Raw genomic sequence first — 25,741 nt, forward strand, 5'->3', positions numbered from 1 at the left:
ATATATATATAATGATGTTTCCACCACTGAAGAGTAAAGACGGCAGCTCTCGCTTAATGAAAAACTTATATGTCTCTCAATTATTCATATTTTATTAAGAACAAGGTGAAAATAAAAATAAAAAATATTGTCTTTATCAGAGCATGTTGAAAAATTGCCATGATGAAGACAATATGTCGAAACGCATTTAGCTTTATTTAGTTTTTATTTTTACCTTGTTTTTCATTAAGCGAGAGATGCCCTCTTCACTCTTCACTGGTGGAAAAATCATAAGAAGTATTTTTTCTTTCATTTTTTTCCCTGGTACGAAGCACCTTGTGTGTGTTGGAATTGATTGAGGCATCTTTGTTGCGCCAGCATTTCTATTTTATATATATATACAGACACACATTCAATTCTAGGAGATTACGCCAAGAATAGAATTGAACAAAATGTGCATTTCAGCTTTATTGATTTTACAGACGTGAAAGGCATTACATTCGCAGGCACTGGGTTTCTGCTGGGCAGTGGTTAGATTCACAGCAGGGCCTTTTAGTAAATGCTGCAATGGTGAGTACCAGCCCAGTCTGCCATAATTGGCTCAGGGAGAAAAGCAACTCATAAACAGTTTCTCTGAAGGGTTAGATATGAAGGACTCGAGGACATTTTGCATTTAACTGGAAATGTAGGACACCCCACCAAGTGATCTTATTAGCCCAGAACCTTGTGTGCATTATTGATGAACCGCTTTGACTTCAAAGCCAGATAAGACAATCTAGAGCAGGATTCACAATTCCCATTAATAGAAAAAAATAAGTGCCTGTGTGTTCGAGCCATAGACTGGCCTTGCAAAGGATTCAGCATGCTCTGTGCTCTGTGCTCATCCCACTGTAGTTTATATACTTTTACCAGTTTAGTTTTAGGTTTCTTAACATCTGACTGTCTCAATTTAGTTAATATTACCACAATTCTTTCAAGTGGTCCATGTATGCATATCATTACTTGGCTCCCTATCCCCTTCCAGCAAACTGACCTTCTTAGGATGAAGGATGTTCTCTTCTTGTCTTCTTTTGGACATATTTGAACAATATAAAATAAATGATGACCTAAAACATGTGTTATTGTTATGAGCAGGATGCTTTTAAGTGATGTCGAGTTGCCCTCATTCGGTTTATCCATTATTGATTGCTTGCAGTGATAGCCGCAGCAGTGAATGCAATTCTTCAATGCAGCGCGAGAATCAGTGTCAGGCATTCATCCTGCAACATGCTTGCATTTGGGGTTATTACCAGGGTTGCAATGGCTTCAATCAGGTACTTCAATCTGCATTGTTCTCTTTTTTGTTTAAAGGATGAATTATACTTAAATGACAGTGTTAAAGAATACTTTTGGGATGGATTTGTACTTTTAAATCACAAGTTAAAGTACTATGTTTGTGAAGGCATTTCAGTGCAGTTGTCTGCAGACGACTGTGTTCACCCATTAGCGCTAATCTCTGACTGTATAATGTTGCATGTGTAAAAATGCATTTCTGAAGATATTTCAGAGCCGTTGTCTTTAACTGAGAATTGGATTTCATCATCTGGTTTTATAGACTTGGATTAGCACTAATCTTCGATTATTTCATATAAGGCCTCTGGCTAAAGATTCTAAAAAGGTTCCTTTTTGAAGACAGATGAATCCAGTGTTGATGCTAAGTGTTAGAACATGAAAGTATTGTTTTATAGGATTGCATTATAGCAGCCCCCCACCCCCTCTTGTGTTTTCGTAGACAAATGCATGCTCTGTTTTTTATTTAGCCTATGACAGTGTGCTGAAGTATTCTATACAGCAAGGCTTCACGTTGTTTAAGTACTTAGGCTTTCAGTTTTCATTGATTGAAGTGCAACATGATCCGAGTTGGAAAAGCAAGGCCACTACTCTGAATCTTCTCCTCAGGCGGTTTCCAGGCAACCGTTAAAGTCTGATGACTTTCTTTCATAAAACAGCAAACACTGAGCATGGTGTTAGAAAATGTAATGTTACGTTTTTTATGAGCCTCAGGTTACAGAACAATCTTGTAGAAATACTGCATGTCTATTGTGACGAATGCCCCTGTATAGGTATTTACTATGTAAAATCACCCCCAGGTATAAAGACTGCTGACTATATACTGCAGACTGGTTTAAATGTGTGTGTATAGGCGTCAAACAGTTTCAGAAGTTGTTTATTTTCTAAGCCCTATTAAAAACCTTCTTTAAGTTTTAGTTTAGTACAGCTTTACACTCTGACCGTCCTGCCATGATTTGCAGCAATGGTAAGCCTAATTGGCTAATTAGTGAAGATGGATATAAATGTGTAATCTTTAAAAATGTTTTACCTAAAGCAATTAAAAATGCGATTTTTATATAACAGGCAACACTGACTGCCACGTCTTCCAAGAACAAAATGGTACATTTGTGGAGATCTGTTTTTAATGCACAGCATACTAACCTGACACATGTATGAATGCAGTGCTTGCAAGGGTGTTTCAATAGCTGTATAACCTTTGCTCTAGTATGCTAATTCCGAGACTGTGTTCAGTTTGCACATTCTCAAGGCTCAGTTTAAATGGGCAATATGAAGATAAGTATTTTCCCATAATGGAGCTAAACTCTAGAGGCTTTTTAGACTCTTTCTCCTTTCCTGTGGGTCAAAATGAGTCATGCCAAGAGTAGTCTTTAATGCTTCTGGCAATCAAAAGGGAAACAAACTGTGCTAATTAAGCCTTATTCGCAGTTTTTAAAATAGACATTTTCTTTTTCTTTAATGAAATATATTTTCTCATGAATATAAATAATTGGAGCTTGTATCTTCCTTATCTCCATGGCTTCTGTAACCACAATATGAATTGATTAGGAGCTTTCATTCAGGGCTGGATAAATTGTATAGAGTAAAATGCCTTTTTAATTAATTCTTTATTACAGCTTGTGTTAAATCCGTAGCTTTAAAAGAAACTTTAAAAAACAATTTCACAATCAGTGCACCTCAGAGCCTCAGTTACAAAGGGAATGTATCTAAAATTGCTTTAATATAGTTACTTAATTGATTGCTAACTCCATGTCGATTATATCAGTTTTATAGTGGATTAGCCATATAATTATTGTTGTTGTTGTATGTTTATTGTCTTTGGTAACAAAACAAAGAAAAGATAATAATAATTAATGTAAATATGGGGAATTCCTTTTTTTCTAATCAATAAATTCTGTTGAGGTTTTATTTTTATATTTTATGGCAGTCTATTTTTCTCTAAATTGAAAACTAAATCTGTAGTATGCATATTGATCACTGAGGCAGCCACATGCATTCTTTAGTTTTATTTAGATTCTCTCTCTAATGCACATATAGTTAAGTGAAAACGCAACTTCCCGTGAATTAACCATGCATAAAGCACCATGAAATCAACGCTATATTTTTTACCAAAAAAAAACAAAACAAAAGGTAACATTCCCACTCATGGATCAATTTAATGAGCAGTTTTTAAACTATAAATAACCTGGTTAAACAGCGGTCGGGAGTTCAGTTCGAAGCGACAGACAAGCAAACCAAATGCGAGAAGGAGAGCGGGTTGGGAGAGGGGAAGAGGGATGTCTATCTTATAAAATAATTGATTACAATCATCAGCTGAATACAAAAAAACAGTGCTTTAAGAAGTTGACAAAAACAAACAAGTAGTCTTTTAAACAAAATTCCAGAATGTTGATGAGGATGATGATGATGATGATGATGATGACCTCAGAATAGAATGTTCATTCCAAGTGGCTCCAAAGTGCCTAGTTTGAAAATAAGTTCACATTCCTTTTGTTTCCTGACAGCATTAGTTCCATAACATTGAACCATCCCACAAATTGTGATGTCTTCTATAGTGTGGTCATTTCTGTTAAAATGTCTGGCGACAGGAAAAGGTAGAGATAATTCGTATACTTCTCAGATGTTCCACGTAGCGATCAGCCAAGCGTCGTTTTGTTTCACCAATATATAGCTTGTTACATTTGATGCAGCCAATGCAATATACTGTTCCTTTACTAATGCAAGTAAAAATATCATGGATAGTAAATGAGGATTTTGCTCCCTTAACTACTGTGTTGCTGTGAATGTATTTACAAGTAGCACAGCGTGACCTATTGCATGGAAACGTACCCTTTAATATATATATATATATATATATATATATATATATATATATATATAAGTAACAAATATAACAAATTGAAGCTCTGATTATACTTATATATATATATATATATATATATATATATATATATATATCTTCTTCTGCATCACTTTACTGTTAATGGGCACTTACCAAGATTCCGAGTGAATGAAATGTGACATAATCTATCATTTCAATACCAGACATCATTCAGGGGTACTTTATAAACACGGAAAAATGCATGCATACCAATTATCGTAATTGTCCCACAAATACTGCTTGAGAGCCATAAATTATGAATTAATATTTAATGATACTTTTCCTTATCCTGGTCTAATGAACTCCTTGTATTAATTTCGAAGCACCTATGATAGGGCTGGCCCTGTGGCTGCAGACCCTCGGATTTAACCGTGCCACTGAAAAGTCGCTCTGTTGGAGAGCTGACAGCCTTAGCATTAAAAATCCAATTAATTTACATTTCGTTCCCTGTCCTCAAATTAGAGAAACTGTTTAACACAATGCATGTGTTACTTTAAGCACACACCGGGCAGCTCCGTATTGTTCATTGTCTCAGTGGCCTGCGTCAGTGATTTTCATGATTGATTTAGCAAAAGGTTTCCAATTTGAATACCAAATAATGGCATGCAGCCAACTCGTCCAGGAACCGTTTAATCATCTCTCTCGCTCAGCCTATTGTCAGCTTCTGCTGGAAGTTTTAATGGGAACAGGTAGCTTAATGATAATAGTGTGTAAGGAATCATTAGAGCCTGGCTCATATGCCACTGTCCCATAGAAAACGATCATTAAATGACAATGATTATTTTACTCTTATCGAATGATCTTTAAGGCAATGTATATAGTTTTGAACTTAACACAAGTGGAACAACAGTGGAATGAGTCACTTGTATATGGTGCCACAGTGCTAACATTATGCACAGCATATACCAATGCTATGACAATGGGACATAGGTGGTATGGGACAGTAGATGTATTCACCCATTTTTGGTACATTTTCCTGGCAAATTGACACTACCCCTACTTGCCCAAGCATAAAAAAGACACAGGATTACATAGGCTTTCATGTAATACCTAGGCCAAGTGCCAGGGATCAGCTGTGAAAACCCTTTTTACACAAAGCACAACATGAGCCAACAATTACCTAACAGCTTAAGCACACAGTGTATTCTCCTCGGTTGCAGGCCCAGACCACTATTGTAACGACATGCAGAAGACATGAAAACATTTTTTTTCAAGGCAATTATCCATGGCAGTGCCAGACCTAGAACGCAGTGTTTTGTGTGTGTGACATCAAAGGATCACAACTGGCAAGAGAGAGACTGTTTCTTTAATGTGGAAGAGATGTACGGGCCACGGGATGCCAGAAGGCAGATTAGAGCTTAATTAATAATTCAGAGCAGAGAGACGAGGAGAGGTAGTGAATAGTTAACCGTTCTAGCACTGGCTGTCATATTTATAGTACTGTATTGAGGGTGCATAAATTAAAGATGCCGTTTCCTTTTCCTTTTCAATTAAGGGTTCCTGGATGGAGAATGAAAAATGCCTTTCAGTTACAGCTCTCTCAGAGAGGCAAAAGGCAGCTACAAGCACGATATGAAATTTCTATTTTTTATATTTTATATTTTTCAAAGATATTCTGCTTTTATTGTTGCCCTTTGAAAAAGGCTTCTTGTGGAACAGCCAGTGAAAAGAAATTGAGATAAAATATACATTTTATAGACAGAACATGCTGTTTAAAGTCTTTACATTAGACCGATGAAGCAAACGTTCATTTTAGCAGGTTTTCTTTTTTTTTTGTTGGCTGAAGTATTCTTGGCACTAAGTTCAGACACACTCAAGGAATGTGTTGAATTGTCTAACGGTGTTAGACAATTCAAGTATCTAACACCGTTAAAACCCACCCTGGACATTCCCCAGGGGATAACTTTACATATGCAGTTTTAAGAAGGATACAAACCCAACTTTTCCCAAATCAAAACCAATATTTGTCAGGCGCCTGGGAGCGTAGCACCAGAAGAGATAATTGGAACAGGTGGCACGGAACAAATTAGAAATACAATATCCAGCAAGTTGTTTTTCAAGATTGAAACTCTATAAGCACGTCAATACAAACGCTTCTGTGACCAACACACGATGAACAGAGGGAGGTACAGTATAGTGCCAACAATACGAAGTATGAATATGTAAAATCTCCAATACTTGCAAGGTACAGAGCACTCCTGCACTGCAGCTCATAGGCAGATCATACCGTCCATTGCCGCAACCCTTCAAAATGTCAGAGACAGCTGTAAGTGACAACCAGCCTGGAAACCCCTCAAGGATTCTTTAATCTCGCTCTCAAAACATCCATGAATAGCAACCCATTATCCTCACTAGGCAAACTGTTCAAGCCATAGGCACTAATATACAGTGACTCAAGGTATTTACAGTGTCACCCATAACTAGTAGAAGCCAGCACACTGAAATTGGTCCTATAAATCTTCCACTGACAAGCTCTATCATTTCAGATAACCATGCAAATTATGAATAAATATATATATATAATACACAGCAATGGGCAAAAGTTTTGCATCATCCTATAGAATTAAGTAATTTTGCTTTATAAAGTCAAATAAAGCCGTAATATAATTATATATATAGTTGGCTCTTCTGAGCAATATTTATATATTTATATTTCAGAAATACAGATTTAAAGTTGGCTGAGTTGTGATCAATTTCTACTTACATTCAACTCAATAAAAAACAGCAAGGTGTAGCCCTGTAGGATTGCAATCAAACAGGAATCAATAAATGTGTCAGTCACTCTCACAACACACTACATTCTTTGCTAAAGCAGAGATAAAAAGCAGTCTGTGGTCAGGTTTGCTTTTGCATCCTGGATTACATGAACCTGTTACCCAAAACACTGACAGGAGCCCCCCATCCATCAGCTTACATTAATGTACCAGACTATGGAGAGCTCTAAGACCATCGTGTGTAGCCAGGTTAGTAGAGTTGTGCTAGACAGGTCTAAGTAAGTCCAGCACAAACATTTTTTTTTTCCTGTGATATTTTCTTGCTGATATGTCTGGCATGTAACTTTTACAATTATTTCTATTGAATTTGGGATTTTTCATTGGCGTGGCAATAACTAAATAGCCCATGAATCTGCAACAGTGTTTCGAAGCGATCCTGCGGTTGCAAAAGTTAGGCAGGTTTTAATTCTAATGGGATGTTGATCTCACACCATCAAACTGCACTTACCTGGTGAAGGCCACTGCAGATTATTATTATTATTATTATTTATTTCTTAGCAGATGCCCTTATCCAGGGCGACTTACAATTGTTACAAGGTATCACATTATTTTTACATACAATTACCCATTTATAAAGTTGGGTTTTTACTGGAGCAATTTAGGTAAAGTACCTTGCTCAAGGGTACAGCAGCAGTGTCCCCTACCAGGGATTGAACCCACAACCCTCCGGTCAAGAGTCCAATATGAAATTGTTAAAATCATGTAAAAAGGCGACAATCGCTGACTGTAAAAATCCCAGATAAGCAGTGGTATTGGTTACACTTTATATTAGAGTAGTGTAATAATAGGGGTTCAATGAAAAAGCTAGGAGTGGCTTACCTACCTACTGATATTTCCAGGATGCAACCAGGTTTATTCTTAGAGCCTGGTCCTTTGCAATGTCAGTACAATGTCAGTACAGAGATAGAGCTAGATACGTACATCTATCATTCCTCTCGCAGGAGGATCATTACCTTGTAAGAAAAGAACATGTAAAAAAAGGAGCACAGTGTAACCCACAGTACAGTCTGCAGCAGGTAATACTTCAATTACAGAGGAGAGATCCTGACGCATGTGGCAGCCAGATTTCACTAAAAGATACTGTGCAGAACCTTAAGGTTAGAGTGTTGGATTGTGTGCAACTGAGGAAGCTAGATAGTTATACAGAGATAAAAAGTCAGTGATTGTCAACTCAGACTGCTGCTGCCTGTTTCATATCAGATGTAATATCTGGAAGAGGGTGGGCAACAAAATGGAAAGATCACAGTGTTTTAAACCAAAGAAAAACGTAGAGAAACATTTAGTGCAAACATTTGAGTATATTGACATTTAATCTAAAACAGCAATTACAACTTTAATGATTTTTTTTGTTCTGCATATTTTGAGCATTGTTCATTTTTAATAGATAACGTATCCCGTATCCATAGTTAGTGACTGGCAGTTAGGGTTAGGTGGACAGCTACCTGTCACAGGGAGACCGTGTTCAGCAGAGACATACCTCTGCTCGACCGAGCTAATTAAGACCCGCTAGTAAGCACAGAGACAGAGGCACCAGCTTCCTTTACTGTATTTAGGGAACGTTCGGCATCTAAAGCATTTCCTCCAGTCCTGTGTGTTTTCGTTTCCAGCAGAATCCGGTCTGCTACAGTATTTCAGAAGAAATTGCAACAAAACTAATTGGCGCTGAGGTGCAGCTTGGAAGAGAGCTGCAGATTGCATGAGGTTCACCTTCTGGTGCTTTACTTCTGAAACTAACACTAGTGAAAGTATACTTCGTTCACTGTTTTATTCCATGGAAAAGTCTATGAAATGTAAGGTTGAACCCAGACATTTGGTAAGCCATTGCTGACCATGGTTGCGATCAACTGTAGTTCTAAATTCTATGGTCTGGCAATGCATGTGATAGTTAAACATTGTGTTGCTACAATATGTAACATGGTAGAGAAATGTGTATACAACATGTATACAACATACTAAACAAAATTTTAAAAAAAAATACGTGAACATAATTTAGATATTTTATTTAACATCTTTTTGTTAAGTATCTGGAAAACTACAAAGCGGTATGTAATTCAATATGTTAACGTAAAATTGTTCAGCAGATTTCATTTGACTTTATAAACAAAATGAGTTAATTCTATAGGGTAGGGTTGCCACCAGTTTTAAGTTAAGCACATAAGAAAAATCAACCTTCCTTTAATAGCTTCTGTGACATACCGTATTACAGGACATTTTGGATAGGTGTTCATTTTAGCTTTATTGGCGGTTTGGATTGGATAGGCAATAATACTTCCACCAATCACAGTGTGGCATACAGTGTGCGATCCCGCCATCTGACAGACCAGTGGTATGCAGCAGAAGTGCTGGACAAGGGAAAGAATGCGTCAGATGTCAAAGTGAATATGAGAATGGCAGTGGGAACTGCTACTGTGGTACCTGTAGGACTGTTCTTTATTAGGTTAACAAGGGGTTAATTAAGTAACATCCAAAATGGTTTATTCCAGACTTGTTAGAAAGTCTGTAACAAAATGGTGCAAATTTGCTTTGGATTGTTATTGTCGATACTACTATAGAAACCCACCGTGCAGGTATCGCAACGTCCAAAACCATATGTTCAAATAAATTAGTTCTGTACCGTATTTTAAAAAAGCTGATTTTGCCAGTGCTTGCTAGTCTTATTAACCAGTTTTAAATTTGAAACATTTTAGTTTCGGCTTTATTGTTAAAGTTTTCACACATGGCAATGCTGTCATACATGATACTGTAATCGTTCCACTGTGTTATGTTAGTGAACCATAGTTAAGTTTTAAAACTGAGAGTTAGCAAGAGTCTATCATTAAAGTGTACTGCAGTTAGTCATCCTTTCCAAATTGAAGGGCCATATAAGAACGATAAATAACTCATTTTCAGAAGGCCTTCTTTGTTGTTCCCCAAGTTGCTGCAATGACATTGTAGATGTTGTAACTGGTTACTGTAAATGAGATACTGTTTTAGCAGACACATTTCATTAAGTAAACAGGTATTTGAATGTTTTTCAAAATCAGTCAAAATCTACCAAGGTAACAAATCTGCTAATTTAATAGCAGCCAAACTTTCCCGTTATACGGTACATTAGTTGCTTAAAGGATTTCCACTATCTTATAGAAATGTACTGTTTAGTACTGATCTGTACATTCTATTAGAAGTAGCCTTTAGTAACCCAAACCAAATTTGAGTAAATTTTGACTAATTTTGTCTCTTTTCACCAACACACAACCGATAGTGCCATAGTTTTTAACATCTATTACTAACGTGTTAATATTTATTATAAAATGTGCCATGACACAACAGCTGTAAAACAGTTCCGACCGTAACAAACAGGCTTTTCAGGCTCAGAAATCCAGTGACTGTCTGGAAAAAAAAAAAAGCCAGGTAGACAGGATTGCTGCTTTAGAAATTGCATTGCTAGAAATATCAAGAGCACAATACTGTGTATACGGCATGATTATTGATTTGTACCAAGATCTGGTGGTATTGTGTTAAACAGTATTACAGTATACTGCAGGTTTGATAGACCAAGGCTGACTGAGAAATATGCCCTGGTGGCAACTCTACTATAGAGTGATGCAAATCTGTTGGCTAGAGCTCTGTACTGTAGGGAAAGGTTGAACCTGTTATAAATTCATGTGTTAATCCCTGAAAAGAAATGTCGTAACAGGGTTTAAACATACTGGGAAGTTTAGTATCTACACAGAATATAAACATAAATCTGAAAACTAGTCTGCTGGCAGATATTTGAGTTTACATTGTAATTAATCTTTTCCAATCACAGGGCTTCTGTTGTTTCAGCAAGTTGAAGCTCGCAGCCAGTGATCCAGGAGAGTTAATTGGAAATCTCCAGTTTCATTTTTCTAATTTATTGTAATGGATTGTTTCATTTTTCATAATTGATTGGAGCAGGTGACTTCATTTGTCAAATACACGGATTTAATGGCCACGGTAATGAAAGTGTAACAAGTATGAAGATGTCCCCTTAATGTAACAGCAGCTTTACCAATTTCTGTTAATAGCAAACAGTTATGAATCCTTCTAGCCTTGATTGATTGTGAAAACTTGGTGATCGAGTGAGGGAAGAGGTACTTTTCTCTTGCAGTAAATTAGACTAATTTGACATACTTTATCCAACAAGAAACGTTCTCCTTCATAATATAACCTCCCTGCAAATTAGTCTCTTTCATTTATATTCATTCGACACCACTGTACTAACAGCGGGAATGTGTGTATCCAGCACGTATAGCAAGAGAAGGGGACAGTCAAAAGCAATGTGGAAGAAATGAACTTGCACCTACTTACTGGAGGTAATAATTCATGAGTTCTTCACAAAGATTGCAAAGCTTAAGAATTGTATTTAATTTTTGCACGTGAGGTCTTAGCAGGGTGGCTATACCAGGCATTGGCTTATAAATCCCCTTGTTTGCACGAGATGTGAATCTACGACTCTCTAATCAAGTGAGGAGACAACTTAATCTCTTCCTTAAGCAGCATAAGCTGGAACAGTGGCAGCGCTAGGATTGCATGTGCACTCCTATATAAAAAGCTATAGCAGCAGATTAGAACAAAACAAAATGCTGGCAATGAGAGGAGACAGCCTAGCTGATCAGGTTCGTTCCATGCTTGTACACTGTCTGCCCAATGCCACTCTAAGGAACCAGCGCAGTGTTTAACAATCTCACTAAACCGGTTTAATGGGCCTGTGTAATTTCTCTTAACAGCATATGTCTAGTTTCACCTTGGTCAACAGACCGCCTTACAGCGACATCAGGAGACTTGGCATTTAGCAGAGCATACACAGAGATGCCCGGCAGAAATTGTACATTATATTAACTGTTTAAGAGGTGTGAATTGTAGGAGAGAGAGAGAGAGAGCTCCCTGCCTAATGAGCTGCTTTAGTGCCAGTGCTAATGCTGCCGCAGTGCTAAGGCACTGGTTTCTAGCAAGCTCTGAAATCCATCAGGTTGGCAGGTACATTGGGGCTTTCTGGAGTGTAAATTAATCCGGAGGGCAATGGTTCGAGTCCCTGGTTCGCCCACATTGTAAGGCTGAGACACGCTTCTTGTTGCTGAAATATTTAACAGTGCCCAAGGGAAGTGAGTAAGTGGCATTTTTTTTTGGTTTAAGAACCTAAAGCCTTAAAATGCATGCCTGTGTACATTGTATAAGTTGATCACTGGACTAATCTCCATCATTCAGCCAGCTTTCAAGTGTCTCCTTCATCCCGCTCTGCCTCTCTGAGGGTGTCTTGCAATTCACTGTTTCATTTCACTCTCCTGGTTTTCAGTTGTCATAAAGTCAGGCTTCATTTATTTATGTGGTAGAGGTATTGTACAGTGTATGCTAGTTTGATATTTTGGTAGTCTATAAAAAAGGGGATCTTAACCACATTTGCTGCTAAAAGCACATAGGGTCTATGTATTGCTCTTAACTGTGGCAAACTTAAATACAATAAAAAAAACAAAACCCTTTGTGATGTTTTGTTCGATAAGTGTGGGTCGTGGAAAAACTGGTTCTTAAAAATATATATATATATATATATATATATATATATATATATATATATATATATATATATATATATATATATATATATATATATATATATATTAGCTCAAAATCTAATCCCAAGCAATATGCAGATGGAAAGTGAGTAGCGTACCCCATGGAATTATCCTGCCAAACACTGCATCTGCAATCTATAGACGATCTTTGCAAGTATCCTTTTCAAAAAGCAGAAAACAGGGAAGGAGGCCCTACACGAAGCTGAGACAGATATCTTCATCTTGCGATGAATACGTCTCTTTGGGAACTCGCTGCTCTGTTTCATTGCTCTTTTGTGGTTGCTTTTAAGTCCCTTGAGCTCTCTCTGGCCTTGTGGCCCAGGTACATTGTGAAGCAGTGGTCTGGAATAAAGGCGCTGACCTGCTAACAACAGGAGTCCGAGCAGACAGCTTTCTTGTTTGCTGTGACTAATGTGATCATCCGGGGGGGGGGGGGGGGATTTTGTAATTGCATTTTGTAATGTCTTACCTTGCATAGTTCAAAATATAGTACCACTCACCTTCAGCTGATGAACAAAGTACTGCATATGGAGATCATTTATAGTGGCTACATCTTTTATTCTTACCCCTCAAATTCCTATTACTGTACGATGAAACAGAATACAGAGGCTGGATGGGAAACTAAGCCGATACGGTTTGTTAGGTCTTGGAAGTAGAGGCTTTAGTCTATATGAAATAGCAACTCCAAATAGTGCTGGTAAATAACAAGTTTTTTTTTGTTTGTTTTTCCCTGCTGCTTGCTGAAGAAATCTCAGGAATAGAAAAGGTATGCTGTGGTGTGCCTGCAGTTAAAGTAATATAGGAAACAACTGAGGCAGTAAACTTCTGAGAAGAAAGATGGCCGGGGGCTCTGAGAGAGGAGACCGGGACAGGGCCTGGTCAGAGGACTTTGAGAACAGCAGAAGTGTTTATTTGAAGATATTCAGACAGGTTATAAAATCATCTTGGGTGTGCTGGGCTTGAAGATAAGTGTTTTTGGAGAGAATTAACCACAATATAAATCAGAGTGGAAATTAAAAATATATATACGGTATATATCAGTTTGAATACTCTACTTTCAGGTAGTGTCTCTTTTGGGTCGCTGGCATGTGAAGAGGTAAAGACTCTGGTTGGTTAATGACACAGGAAGGAAGTGATTGAAGGAGTATGGACAATTTTTAGATTACCATACCAATATACTTTTTTATAGACCTCAGTGTAGTTGTGAGTTTTTTGACGGGTCTAATTGATGGTTAAGGGAATGTCTTGATTGCCAAGTGGCTTCCAGTTACCACGTTAATTACTGGCTAACGCGTCCAGCCATTGACGCACATCAAAGAAGAAGAATGGTTTGCGACACTTACAGGCCATGGGAATGTACAGTACATGGTTTCTTTGGTGTGTTTTGTTTTTAGGTTGTGAGGGTTTTTTTTTGTTGTTGTTGTTGTTTATTCGACCATGCAGTTTAATCAGCAGACAGTTGGTTCTCCTCAGAGGAATGGAGGGGAATAAAGTCACAGGTGGCCTGCAGTAATATTGATTAACAAAATTTTCATTTTAGTAACTCAAAGGGTTTTCTATGTGTGGCAGGCTCCAGGGAAATGTCACAATAGAGAGTCTTTTTTAAGCTGCTTAAAATACTGTACCCAGTAAAGCCGTCTAATTCTGTTCACTGCAGAATACTCCTATATTTGTAAAAAAAAATCTCATATATACTGTTTTATAATGCCAGTCGACTAACAGTATTTACAGCAACTGAGATCACAGATTGGAAAATAGAAGTTGTAGTCATTGGTTTAAAAATGCTAATATGAACTTTATTAATGAAATTCAGGCTATTCTTCATTACTGTGATTACATTCTTCTGAAGAGATTACATCAATATGAATACATTTTAGAGCACAGTCCTATTTTTAAACAACTGTCTACAAAATTACTTTTAAAGTGGGGTTTAAAATGATTGATATATATATATATATATATATATATATATATATATATATATATATATATATATATATATATGGATGAAGGCTATATTTGCATCCTGAGCCATTTGAGAAAAAGGCATAATACCACAGTAGTGACGTCAAAATGTGATAATTCCTCTACAGGAAAATATACTTGAACTTTCACCCATTCGACTCCTCGAGACCATCACTTTCAATTCAAACACAAAATGTCTCGTTTTCAGTAACTCAACAACACCCACAGTACAGAAATGTTCATTAATGAGCAACAAAATGAGAATACCTTAAAAAAAAAAAAAAAAAAATGTAAAGCTGGTACATTTCGTATCTCAGAGAAACTGGAGAGGAACGGGAAATTAAAACAAGGTAAAGGCATCATCCAAATAAAGCCGAAGCACTAACGGATAACGACCTCCTGGGAAGTGATCTCAAGCATGTTTAACGCGACAGCTCTTCGGAGCACGGCCCCACTTGAGTGCAACATTGTAATCTATCTTTTCTTCAGATTCTCTCTCATGCTCCATTTCTACTTACATCACCATGACCTGTAAGAAATCAAGTACGATGGATGTAATACAGGATCTGTTTACCTTGATAAGCCCATCCTCTGTGCATTCTGAGTAGTTTAAAAACCTGTAAAAAAAATGATTGCCTCCCTCCCTTTATAAAGCGGTACACTTTTTAATAAGGGGGTTCGGATATGCACATGCAACGTATTGGTTACTACAAATCTGCAGATGGTTTGACAGATTGCAAAGAGAACTGTGAAAGTGATAGCTCAGCCCTGACTCCATTGAAATGAATTTAGTGGGGACATTGAGGCTTCTGAGTGGTCTCAAGATAGTGGGACAACAAGCAGAGTTTACTTGGCATATCAGCACAAGATTCATTAATCAAGATGAATTGATTAATATTTCTGGGACTGAGCAGGTAGCTGTGGGTTGGACCTTTGCTTTGGCAGGACAATTACCCAGGCAGTAAATCACTAGGAATTACATTGCAGCAAAGCGTTGTTCCATGCTGTCATATAATCCCTTGTCATTTTAAATCACACAGTTATGCTTATAGCTGCAATTAACATCCCGCTAATGTACAGGAAGCTGTCATTAATCTAGTAAATAAGGGTTTACAGTGTGTGAAAAATTATTTTGTTTAAATTAATGGGGCTCAGTGCAACATGTTTAAAAATGGTCAGAAAAGTTAATCAGAAGTAGGTTATAAAGCAGTAGGTTCTAAAGCAGGTTTTAATTTTTGTAGTTTATGAGTCTCATCACAATGTGGGATTTTTTTCCTGGGGTATAGATTACAGTATATGTCCCTGTCTTGCAGTGTTCTTAATGTGATGCACAAATTAGGCTAGGCTTAATAACTAATAAAAACTAATATGTTAGGTTAAAATAGATTCCAAAATATGAACAGAAAAATAATCTGTTGGAAACTAACCTTTAGAGTTTTTTTTTTAATCTAAAGAACTCTCTGAATCCCAGCTCTCACACTGTATCAAATGAATGATTTCCATTTAAAAACGTATTTGAACTTGTATACCAGGGTATGTATTACTGCTCAGAAACTGCTCGGCTTTGAGAGACATTACCACCGATTAAAGCTAGTGATTCATGTGAAATAAAAGCTTTACTAGGTCTCGTCAGTTTATAGAGTTATCTAGTGGTGCGTTAAATACTCCCATGCTCCTTATTATTCCAGAATACAGTGGAGACAGTGTTAAAGGATATGCTGTAGGATTTCAATCAGAAGCTCCCCTCTCTGTTGCTCTAATCACTCCTAAACATATGGGATATGTCTAGATTCCTCTTATGGACCCCAATGACTCCCACCGCCTTCCATAGGGTATTGTAAAAAATATTGGTCCAAATATGGGAATTCAGGGGATACTGTGCACAAAAACGCTTCTCAATAAATGTTGTCATTTTAAGGGCAGTTGTTACCATTATTTTTTTTTTTTTTTTACCTCCATCAAATACTGCCAGTTACTCGTTAAGGAAAGTTACTCGTATGGTAGAGCATCCTTTTGTGGGGGATTACATTTTGTGAGTGCTTTTTTTTTTTATTCTGCTCATGGGTCTCTTGAAATTTTAAACTTATCATCAAAATATTCAAAAAATATCATATGCCTTCTTGCTTTCAACCAGTTGGGTTTCATTTTCAGCGACTGCACTAAACAGAATATGGGTTTTCCAGCATGTTAAATATAGTGCATATCAACGACCAGGCAATTGGGACATGTCGTATAACAATATAACAGTTTAACATAGCAGGCAATAGTAAGACCAAGCGAAACACATTCATAGCACATTGAACTAGTACGACATGCAGTCCAAATTAAGAAAAAGAAAAGTGGTTCATTTTTCAAATCGATATGCACTGTGCTGTTGTAATAAAATCAGGTCCTGCATGCAGAATTACCCCTGAGGATGACTGGTTTTTCAGCACCCCAACTGTTTCAATGTCATTCCTTCTGCTGAACCCTGGGGACTCAAGGGAACTAATCAGATCATTCGGACTTTCAGGGTCCTGCTCGCACTGGCATGGGGTCATGTTTTTGAAAACAGGAATGTGAGATTTCCTGCGGCAGCTATAAGCCGGCTCACGCAGCTCAGTGAAGAGCCGGCATTGTGTGCAAGCTTGCAGCCTCTCAAGCCACCCCGCAGCAGGTGCCTTCCAGAGGCTTCACTGATTAAGGATTAAATCATTTTCCTGCAGATCTGAACATAATCCGAGCTCTCGAGTGAAGTGCCTACGGTGAATAGGAACCCCCTAGTTATGCATGACTCAAACCCATCTCCATGTCAAGGAGATGGGTTTGAGTCATGCATATTTAAAAATAAGATGCAACCTTAAATCCATAAAACGTCTTTGTGTTGTAGACTGCATTGTCCAAGCTCATTAAGAGCTCCAATCTTATTTTTAATCCCAGTGTTTCATTTCCCCCTGCCCTGATTTATTTTATTTTTTTTTACATTTCTAATCTTCTTTCTTCCTGTTTCATCTCCCCCGCCTCCTGATTGCTTTTAGTTTCATGTCCCTGTATTTGTCTCCCTTTCTTGCGTGCACCCCGGGTCAGCAGTGGGATATCACAATTGCTCTGAACAGGCAGATCTGAAATACTGTAGTATGTTATTGCAGTCCTCATTGTACACTATAGTGTTTTGGCCACTATTATACAATAGCCTTTTAGGCGAGTATTATGAAAAACTGAATGGCTAACAGTGTATGTGATTTTATATTAATAAATAAATGCATTTTTTTTTAAATGCCTAGGAGGGAACTACTGTACTTTAATGATGATTAAATCACAGAGATTATACAGGTTTGTGTGTGTGTATAGAAAAAAAGTAACTGATAAACTGAAAACTCACTGTTTTAATACATTTTAATAGTGATTAATTACCTACAATGCTTCAATTCTTTTTTTCTTCATCAATATTTCTCGTGATTGATGAGTAGCCTGTTGGATATGTAGAGGATATGTTTGCTGTTTCTGCATATATATATATATATATATATATATATATATATATATATATATATATATATATATATATATAGGTACTACTTTTTTAATAATGGAGATATACTGTTCCCTCACGGGTTTAAATTTAAAGGAAACTCTAAAAAATCTAAAAACAGAACTTGTAAATTAGCTCCAACACATGACAGCAGTGAAATAGTGTGGTTGTGAGGCGCCGCTCTCAAGCAGGGTTCAAGGAAATTAGCACTGACTTCCTGACACGAAATCCAAGTAAGGCAGGAAGAACAGAACTTCAATTAAGTCTCTGCAGGTCTGTGCTTTTTATAGAATTGCAAAGGGACGTTTTCAGAGAGCAGTGGTATGTACATACCGAATCTAGATTCAGAAATACTTACCATTATTGCAAAGGTGGTAACAGTGGTCGCCCTCATAAAAGTTTACCGCGGTAAATTTGCACGGTAATTTTGCAATTTTCTCATACGTCTCTCATGGTTTTACTATGTCTTACCATAGTTTACCTTGGTTTGCCATGTCTTTCAATATACTTTACCATACCTCTCTGGGCGTTACAGTGCTTACCTATGCTTTCACGATGGTACACGTGTATGAGGGATATCTATTACCCTATTGATCCCAACAGGGGAATCCCTAAGACATTATGCATTGGCAGAATGTTTATTGTGATTCTTCATTTAATAATGTGGATAATATCAAGTCCAATGACAGAAGAGGAAAATGAGCATCGAAACCATGAGGTGTATAATAATGACATCAGGAGAGAAGCAGAGTGTGACAGATACTAATACCCCAAGCCTCAGGGTAAATCTCCCCTATATAATACATGTCTGTCTTTCCGGGTGAACTGGGGAGTGTAGCAGGATAGCGTCAGGAATGAGACTCAGAGACCAGAAAGCTGCAGGTTAAAGTGCTGGGGTACACGTTTATTAACCAGCAAACACATACCAACAACACATACACTTTTTCGCACTGCCACAGGGAGGTACAGCCTTCATGCTTTCTTTGCTATCCTTTAAAATCAGCTGCTTGTTGACACAGCAACTAACTCAGCTAAGGAGGGACTAGATACCAGCTAAATGAATACATACATACATAGGAAAAGCCCAGTGATGAATGAAGATCTGAAAGAAAGTGATTTATAGTATACTGTAGTAGATGTTCTAGATTTTCAAACCATTCTTTATTACTGAAAAGTAACACAGACCATGGTTTGGGATGCAGGTCTGATGCATATCTGAAATAAGTATTGTGTTAGCACTTTTTAGTAACTTTATTAACTTTATAGAAATAAATAATTAAATGGTTCCTGGGTCTGATGCTGAAAATAAATAAAAATTGACACATAGACAAACATGTCAGTGTATTACAGGATTTTTATTGGAGTTCTCTTTCCTGTTCTACCCGTTTTTGATGCCAGACATTCTGTATTGGCAGGTCTAGATCATTTAATAAAACAGCTCCTAAGAATAATGTACCCTTCTGTTTATAGCACTGCACTGCAGATTTATCATGAATGTGTGCGGATTGGTTCTCCTGCCAATTAATAAACAATTGGCCGAGCGGCAGATGCAAGTAATAAACAATGCACAAAGGGTTTTCCTGTGTGCGCTCCTGACACATTCCAATAAATATTTAAAGGCACTCGCGCTTTTGGTTCCTGCCCCAGTTGACTCTGAGCTTAAAGACCACACAATTTAAAGTTTGTACTGCCTTTTCTGAGAAAATGTTTCCCTTCCTTACTGTAAATAATTGTTTCCCGGGAGATTCACGTTGTCATGTTTCACAGTGCTGAGCAGCAATAAATCACTCTCACCCCCAGGGTAGAAATATATCCAAGGCCGCAATCTATTAATGCATTTAAAATGAAAGTAAAATAAACATGCAGGCAGCTAATATCAATTATTAAGCAATTAGCGCCCGTCAGGGGCTGCAAACACGCCTGCACGTCTAAAGCACAGCCTGAGTAAATTTGTTCTTTGAGAGGACAGCGCTTTTGGAGCGACGGTTTCCCTCTCTAAAATGAAAATGCTTGCAGATCTGATAGCTAAGATGAATGGAGTTCCAGCACGGTCCTTGGTCACCCTCTCCAAAGGAATGTCTATGTGTCAGTGAGAGAGGAGCTGTTTAGTGCAAACCCCATTTAAAAAGATGATTAATAAAACAACAGCATGGAAGGTTCTCTTTTCTTTAACTGTTTCACTGCGTAAAAGCATTGCATAAAGAAAAAGTCCCCTACTGCTGTTTTTACAGTATAGCAATAGATATCTACCTTATTTAAATATATGTGGGTTGTGATCTGGCTTAGTGGTATGCCAATTAAGGTTTGAGGGGAGAGGGTTATTTTCTTAATCTTTATCAAATTCTGAAATTAATATGAAATGTATTGGCAAGGTGCATCTAAACACATTTCTTACAAGACCAGGCTTAAAATAAATCAAATAGACAGACGTGTATTACACTGTTGAAGGTCCTACCCTTGACTTATCAATAGTTATCTAAAAGTTTTCCAGTAGAATTTATGATTGGGTGTTTAAAGTTGGACTTTCACTGCATTTTGATTTCCCCTGCACCCATGATTTCAGGAATCTCATCATGTCTTCATTTTGAAGTCGTGTTTTATCATTTAAAGAACGCATTGCAAACATTTTCATTATAAACATTGAAATCACATGAGGAACCTGTTCCCTGCAGTAATTACAAGGGAACCTAGGAATCCGATTGCTGCTGAATAAGAAGAAAAAATGCAGATTTTCTATGATAACACGTAAAAACGCAGATTTTCTATGTTTTGAGATATTTTTTAGTTTTACACTTGGGGAGGGGCAAAAAACATGTCCAGATGATGAAGACTTCCTGTGTTAAAAATCAAAATCAAAGAAATGACCCTTAAAACGTTGCCACTGATGGCACTATGCAAAACCCCTTTTAGAATATAAAAAGCATATATAATTATGCACTTTACCGCCAGGGTCCTCACAAAGCTGTGTCTAAGTGAACTAATACCAAGTGGAAAATAAATTGCACCGTGCAGCTGCAGTAACCCATGCTCATGTATTTCTTTTCCTCTTCCTGCAGGAGTCTAATGCCCCGGACTCTCGACACCCAGATCACCATGGAGAAGACCCCCAGCTACTTTGTCACCAAGGAGGCCCCCAAGCGGATCTCCAACCTGTCCAGAGATACCAAGCTGATAGTGGTGGTCCGCAACCCTGTGACCAGAGCCATCTCGGACTACACACAGACCCTCTCCAAGAAACCAGACATACCCAGTTTCGAGGACCTGGCCTTCAAGAACCGGAGCCTGGGGCTGGTGGATACCTCCTGGAACGCCATCCGCATCGGGATGTACGTCCTGCACCTGGAGAACTGGCTGCAGTACTTCCCCCTGTCTCAGATCCACTTTGTGAGTGGGGAGAGGCTCATCACCGACCCGGCCGGGGAACTGGGAAGAATCCAGGACTTCCTGGGCCTCAAAAGGATTGTGACCGACAAGCATTTCTACTTCAACAAAACAAAAGGGTTCCCCTGCTTGAAAAAGCCAGAGAGCAGCAGCTTACCCCGTTGCCTTGGCAAATCGAAAGGCAGAACTCACGTCCAGATAGACCAGGAGGTCATTGAGCAGCTCCGAGACTTTTATAGGCCCTATAACTTTAGATTTTATGAAATGGTGGGACACAATTTTAGGTGGGACTAGTTTTGAAGGTATGTAGCTGTACGGTACAGAACAGTAAATTAAAACGACGTCTTCCATGCAGTCAGGATTATGTCACTTCGTCACGGGCTCCCCACTATCATATATTAGGAGCCTTCTGGCGCAATATGTATTCAATAGTAATTGGTTGATGAATTATGATCAAGGCAATAGCGATTAGTTTATATTAACTAATGTAAAAACAAATTAAAAAATCAACTAAATAAACTATTTCAAAAAACATGTCAGTGCATCACAGTAGCTCCTAATTCAAGGCATGAAATCAAGGTGTGATTATTATTATTATTATTATTATTATTATTATTATTATTATTATTATTATTATTATTATTATTATTAATAATAATAATAATAATAATAATAATAATAATAATAATAATAATGTAGTTAACCAGTGACTCCTCCTGCCGTTATCACACCATCAGCATCGGATAGATCATTCAAGACTCAAATCGACAGGACTGAAATAAAAGAAGAACTGTGTAATTTCTGAATTTCTGACCAACTATACTGGGACTGCAAGCTTACAGTACATGCTTTTAAATGATTACCGTTTTGTTATATGAAGAGCTAATAAATAAACACATAAATAAATAAATAAATAAATAAATAAATAAATATAACCATGCAAATGGTGATGTATGCTTGAAACAAATGTCAAACTTTATTGTAATGTAACAATATTTTGTCCTGTGAATAAAGCACAGATGTATGCTATGGCAATAGGTATTGCACCAGTTCCATTGTGTCAGGGCGGAAGGGGTATGCAAATTAAAGAAGACAAGCCCTTACATGTTGTAATATTTCTAAAGTAATGTATACAACAGATGTTGAGAGGTCCAGCATTTATATGCCACTGGTTGTGATTTGCGGCTTTGGAACCCCAAGCTGTAGCATTCAGTAGACTTCTCAGGAGCTGTGAACAAGTCACTGTGACCTGCTGCACATGTTGAAGCCTGAAAAAGACTTGAACACAGCATGAAACTCACAAGTATTTAGAAACAGATCAATCAAACCCCAACCTGTGCCCATGAAGCAGTACAAAAGAAGTACGCCATTGTATCCAATATACTAATACATAGCTCATCTCACAGCATTCTCGCTTTCAGGTTTTTTTTTCCACCTTGCTCTTACTTAAGATCATTCTGTCCTTTAGAGCACGAGTGACGAGCACATCTGCTTGCCTTGGATTTATTTGCAGCAGACACCCAGGATCTTTCCTTTTCATGTTTTTATGCAATGCTCCGTCAGTGAAGTGCTGTGATTTTAACCAGAAATCCTTGTTGCATATATGCTTGTGACCACAGGGATTATTGTGTGGTGTCAGGGGTCATTTTAATGTGCGGGTCCAAATACCCCACCCCACCATAAATACACTCAGACGTGACTCCACAGAAAGTGATATTTTAAATTCATATTCATATTCATATTGAACTTCATATTGAACTTGTAAACAATGTTACTAAAAGCATGTCTTATTAGTGCATTTTACAAACTAATAAGCATATGTAAACTGTTAATAATGAATGTAGGAAAGGGTTGCGATCTCTAAAAAAAAAAAAAGACACTAATAACGAACACTTAGGGAGACTGATTCGGAAAGGCATTGTTTTGTACAGACGTGAGCAAAATCCGAGTGTCAGCCTTCATTTTAGAGGTAATTGAGCTACAAAGTTGCTTTCCCATTCCACGTTTTAATTCTGTCACGTTTCAAAGAAAGGCCCTTTGTTGTTAACCACAGCCATATGAAAGAAGCGCATGACGAAAAAGGAGCCTTCAGCCACAACATATACAAATGGAAAATGAAATGAAGAGCCACATCAATGAGATCAGCCCGATTCCATTTTCCAAAGTACAGTATAAGCCTGACACTTGCCTACTTTCAGTTCCCCAATTAAAATCGATTTAAACCATTCATCGGCTGTTTTGTATGATTTAGTTGCCAGCTATCTAGGGTTCTTGTGCAAAAGGGCCTACCCTGTGCTGTGCTAATAATGTAATTCTTCTTTAGCTTTGCTGTCTGTTTTGAATAACCTTTGTGAAGTAATGGAACCAACAAAAAGGCAGTTTCTGAATAAATCCATCTGGGATATTCACTGAGATCCCCATATCTCTGCCGAGCGCACCTGGATGTTATCCTGCAGCGATACCCAACTCCCGTTGGCAGTATTAATGTTTTTTTATTTTTTTAAAGAAAATATGAAATATTCAAAGACACTCTTTAAAAGGGAAACATCTGTCCCTGAAACTCAGCTCACAGCATACAATTAACAGAGGACTTAATTAAACCTGAAGCTGTGCTTGATTTAAAAACAAAGTGACAACGTCTGTCAGACGCTGAATGCTTTATTTAGGGAGGTCTTTGAGGAATCACTACAAATTTTTTTTTCCTTTTTTTTTTTAAGCATGTTGTGTCAACGTAAAGTGAGAGACTGAAACTTAACTCTTTGTGTACGATCACATCCAAAAGGGAATGAAAGAATATTTATAACACTACAGTATTTCTACAGTGCAACCTGTGGAGTCGCTGTTCTTTTTAGGGGGCCCTGGCCATTTGAAATGTACAAGTTTACACAAATTGTAATAGTGATTGATGCTGGGGCCTGATATAGTGTAGCTGATCCAAGCTGTAATGGATTCTGACCCCTGTGAATGAGATCAGGTTAAAATACTATCCCTGTTACTGTTACGTGGAAGTATTGCAGATTCAAATCAACTTTTTTTTCAATATATACTGTAGCTCACAAAGTTTTGCCTACATCCCAGACAGGGGCATTGTTCTTGTAATGGGGATTTGTAGTAATAAATAGAATTTGTAGAAACGTTTTCGTGTTCTGCGCCTCTGTGGTTTTACATGCAGTGGAGAATTGTGAAACACTTTTCCCTTTGATCCAGAACGAGTCAAAATTATAAAATAATTCTGTGCTGTCAATCCGCTGTCCACTGAGATACCACAGGCACTGCCTCTGGCTGCCAGAACCTCATTAAAATGCTGCTGTACCTTTAAAATATGTTCTCTGGCACAGCATGGGCCTCCAGGGTTAACCTGCATGCCATATAGGGGAAGGGGGAATAGGTCAGACTTGTACTGCATGCAAATGGTAATAAATTATAAATCAAAATGCAACATCAAATATATGTTCAACATTTCATTCCAAGGGGTAGGGAATTTGTGTGCCTTCTCGACTGCTTGAGGACTCATAACCAATTAACAAACAACCGCCCCAACTGGCACCTATTGCCCAGCCTCAGGTCAGTTCACCCTAGACTTGCAATCCAATGGCAATGTTGAAGTTGTAACAAGTAAAGACTTATAAGGTGTGATTCCAATACCCCCCTCCCTCATCCTTCTGAATGTCATGGCTGTGCTGCACCTCTGTTTAAATATTAAAGATGCAACACCAAACAACCAAAGCTGTTGACCTTTTTTTTTTCTTTTGCATTTTTGGTTAATCTATAACACAGTAAAATGAGAAAATATTAACAGTGAATAAAAACCAAAAATAAAAAGCTTGAAGGTTTAAGTGAGTTGTTTTGCCAACTAATTAGACGAGGCACAATTAAGAGACAATGAGAATATTCGCTACAGGCAGTAATAATGAAGAGAGATTGTTATTTGAAGCTAAGCGCTTTGATGGCACGCCACTTTGGTTAAATCAGATTGACAGTGTGTGTGTGTGTGCGCGCGTGTGTATTCAAGCAGGGTCTGTGTGGCAAACTGGGATCTGTAAGCAATTAAAAAAGCTTAACTTGTTATTATGTGCTGTAGTGCAGTAAACCCTGCAGTACAGCTCCTGAACCAATCAGATTGTGTTTAATCATTCCTCATAGCTCCTGAACCAATCGGATTGTGTGTTTAATCACACCTCACAGCTCCTGAACCAATCGGATTGTGTGTTTAATCACACCTCACAGCTCCTGAACCAGTTGGATCGTGTGTTTAATCACACCTCACAGCGCCTGGACCAATCGGATTGCGTGTTTAATCACACCTCGCAGCTCCAGAATCAATCAGATTGTGTGTTCAATCACACTT

The 25,741-nt window shown here is 37.8% G+C and overlaps 1 protein-coding gene across 1 annotated transcript in view; it reads left to right on the plus strand.

Annotated features, from left to right (window-relative positions):
* LOC117418104 (heparan sulfate glucosamine 3-O-sulfotransferase 2) overlaps window positions 1-25,073 on the plus strand; it is a 31,654-nt gene extending 6,581 nt beyond the window's left edge. The window contains exon 2 of the mRNA XM_034030699.3: window positions 21,069-25,073. Within this exon, the coding sequence (XP_033886590.3) occupies window positions 21,069-21,687 (619 nt within the window). The 3' untranslated portion in view covers window positions 21,688-25,073. The remainder of the gene's footprint in view (window positions 1-21,068) is intronic.
* The last annotated feature ends 668 nt before the right edge of the window (window positions 25,074-25,741 follow it).

The sequence above is a fragment of the Acipenser ruthenus genome, chromosome 13 (assembly GCF_902713425.1).
Source record: "Acipenser ruthenus chromosome 13, fAciRut3.2 maternal haplotype, whole genome shotgun sequence".
NCBI classification, from domain to species: Eukaryota; Metazoa; Chordata; class Actinopteri; order Acipenseriformes; family Acipenseridae; genus Acipenser; species Acipenser ruthenus.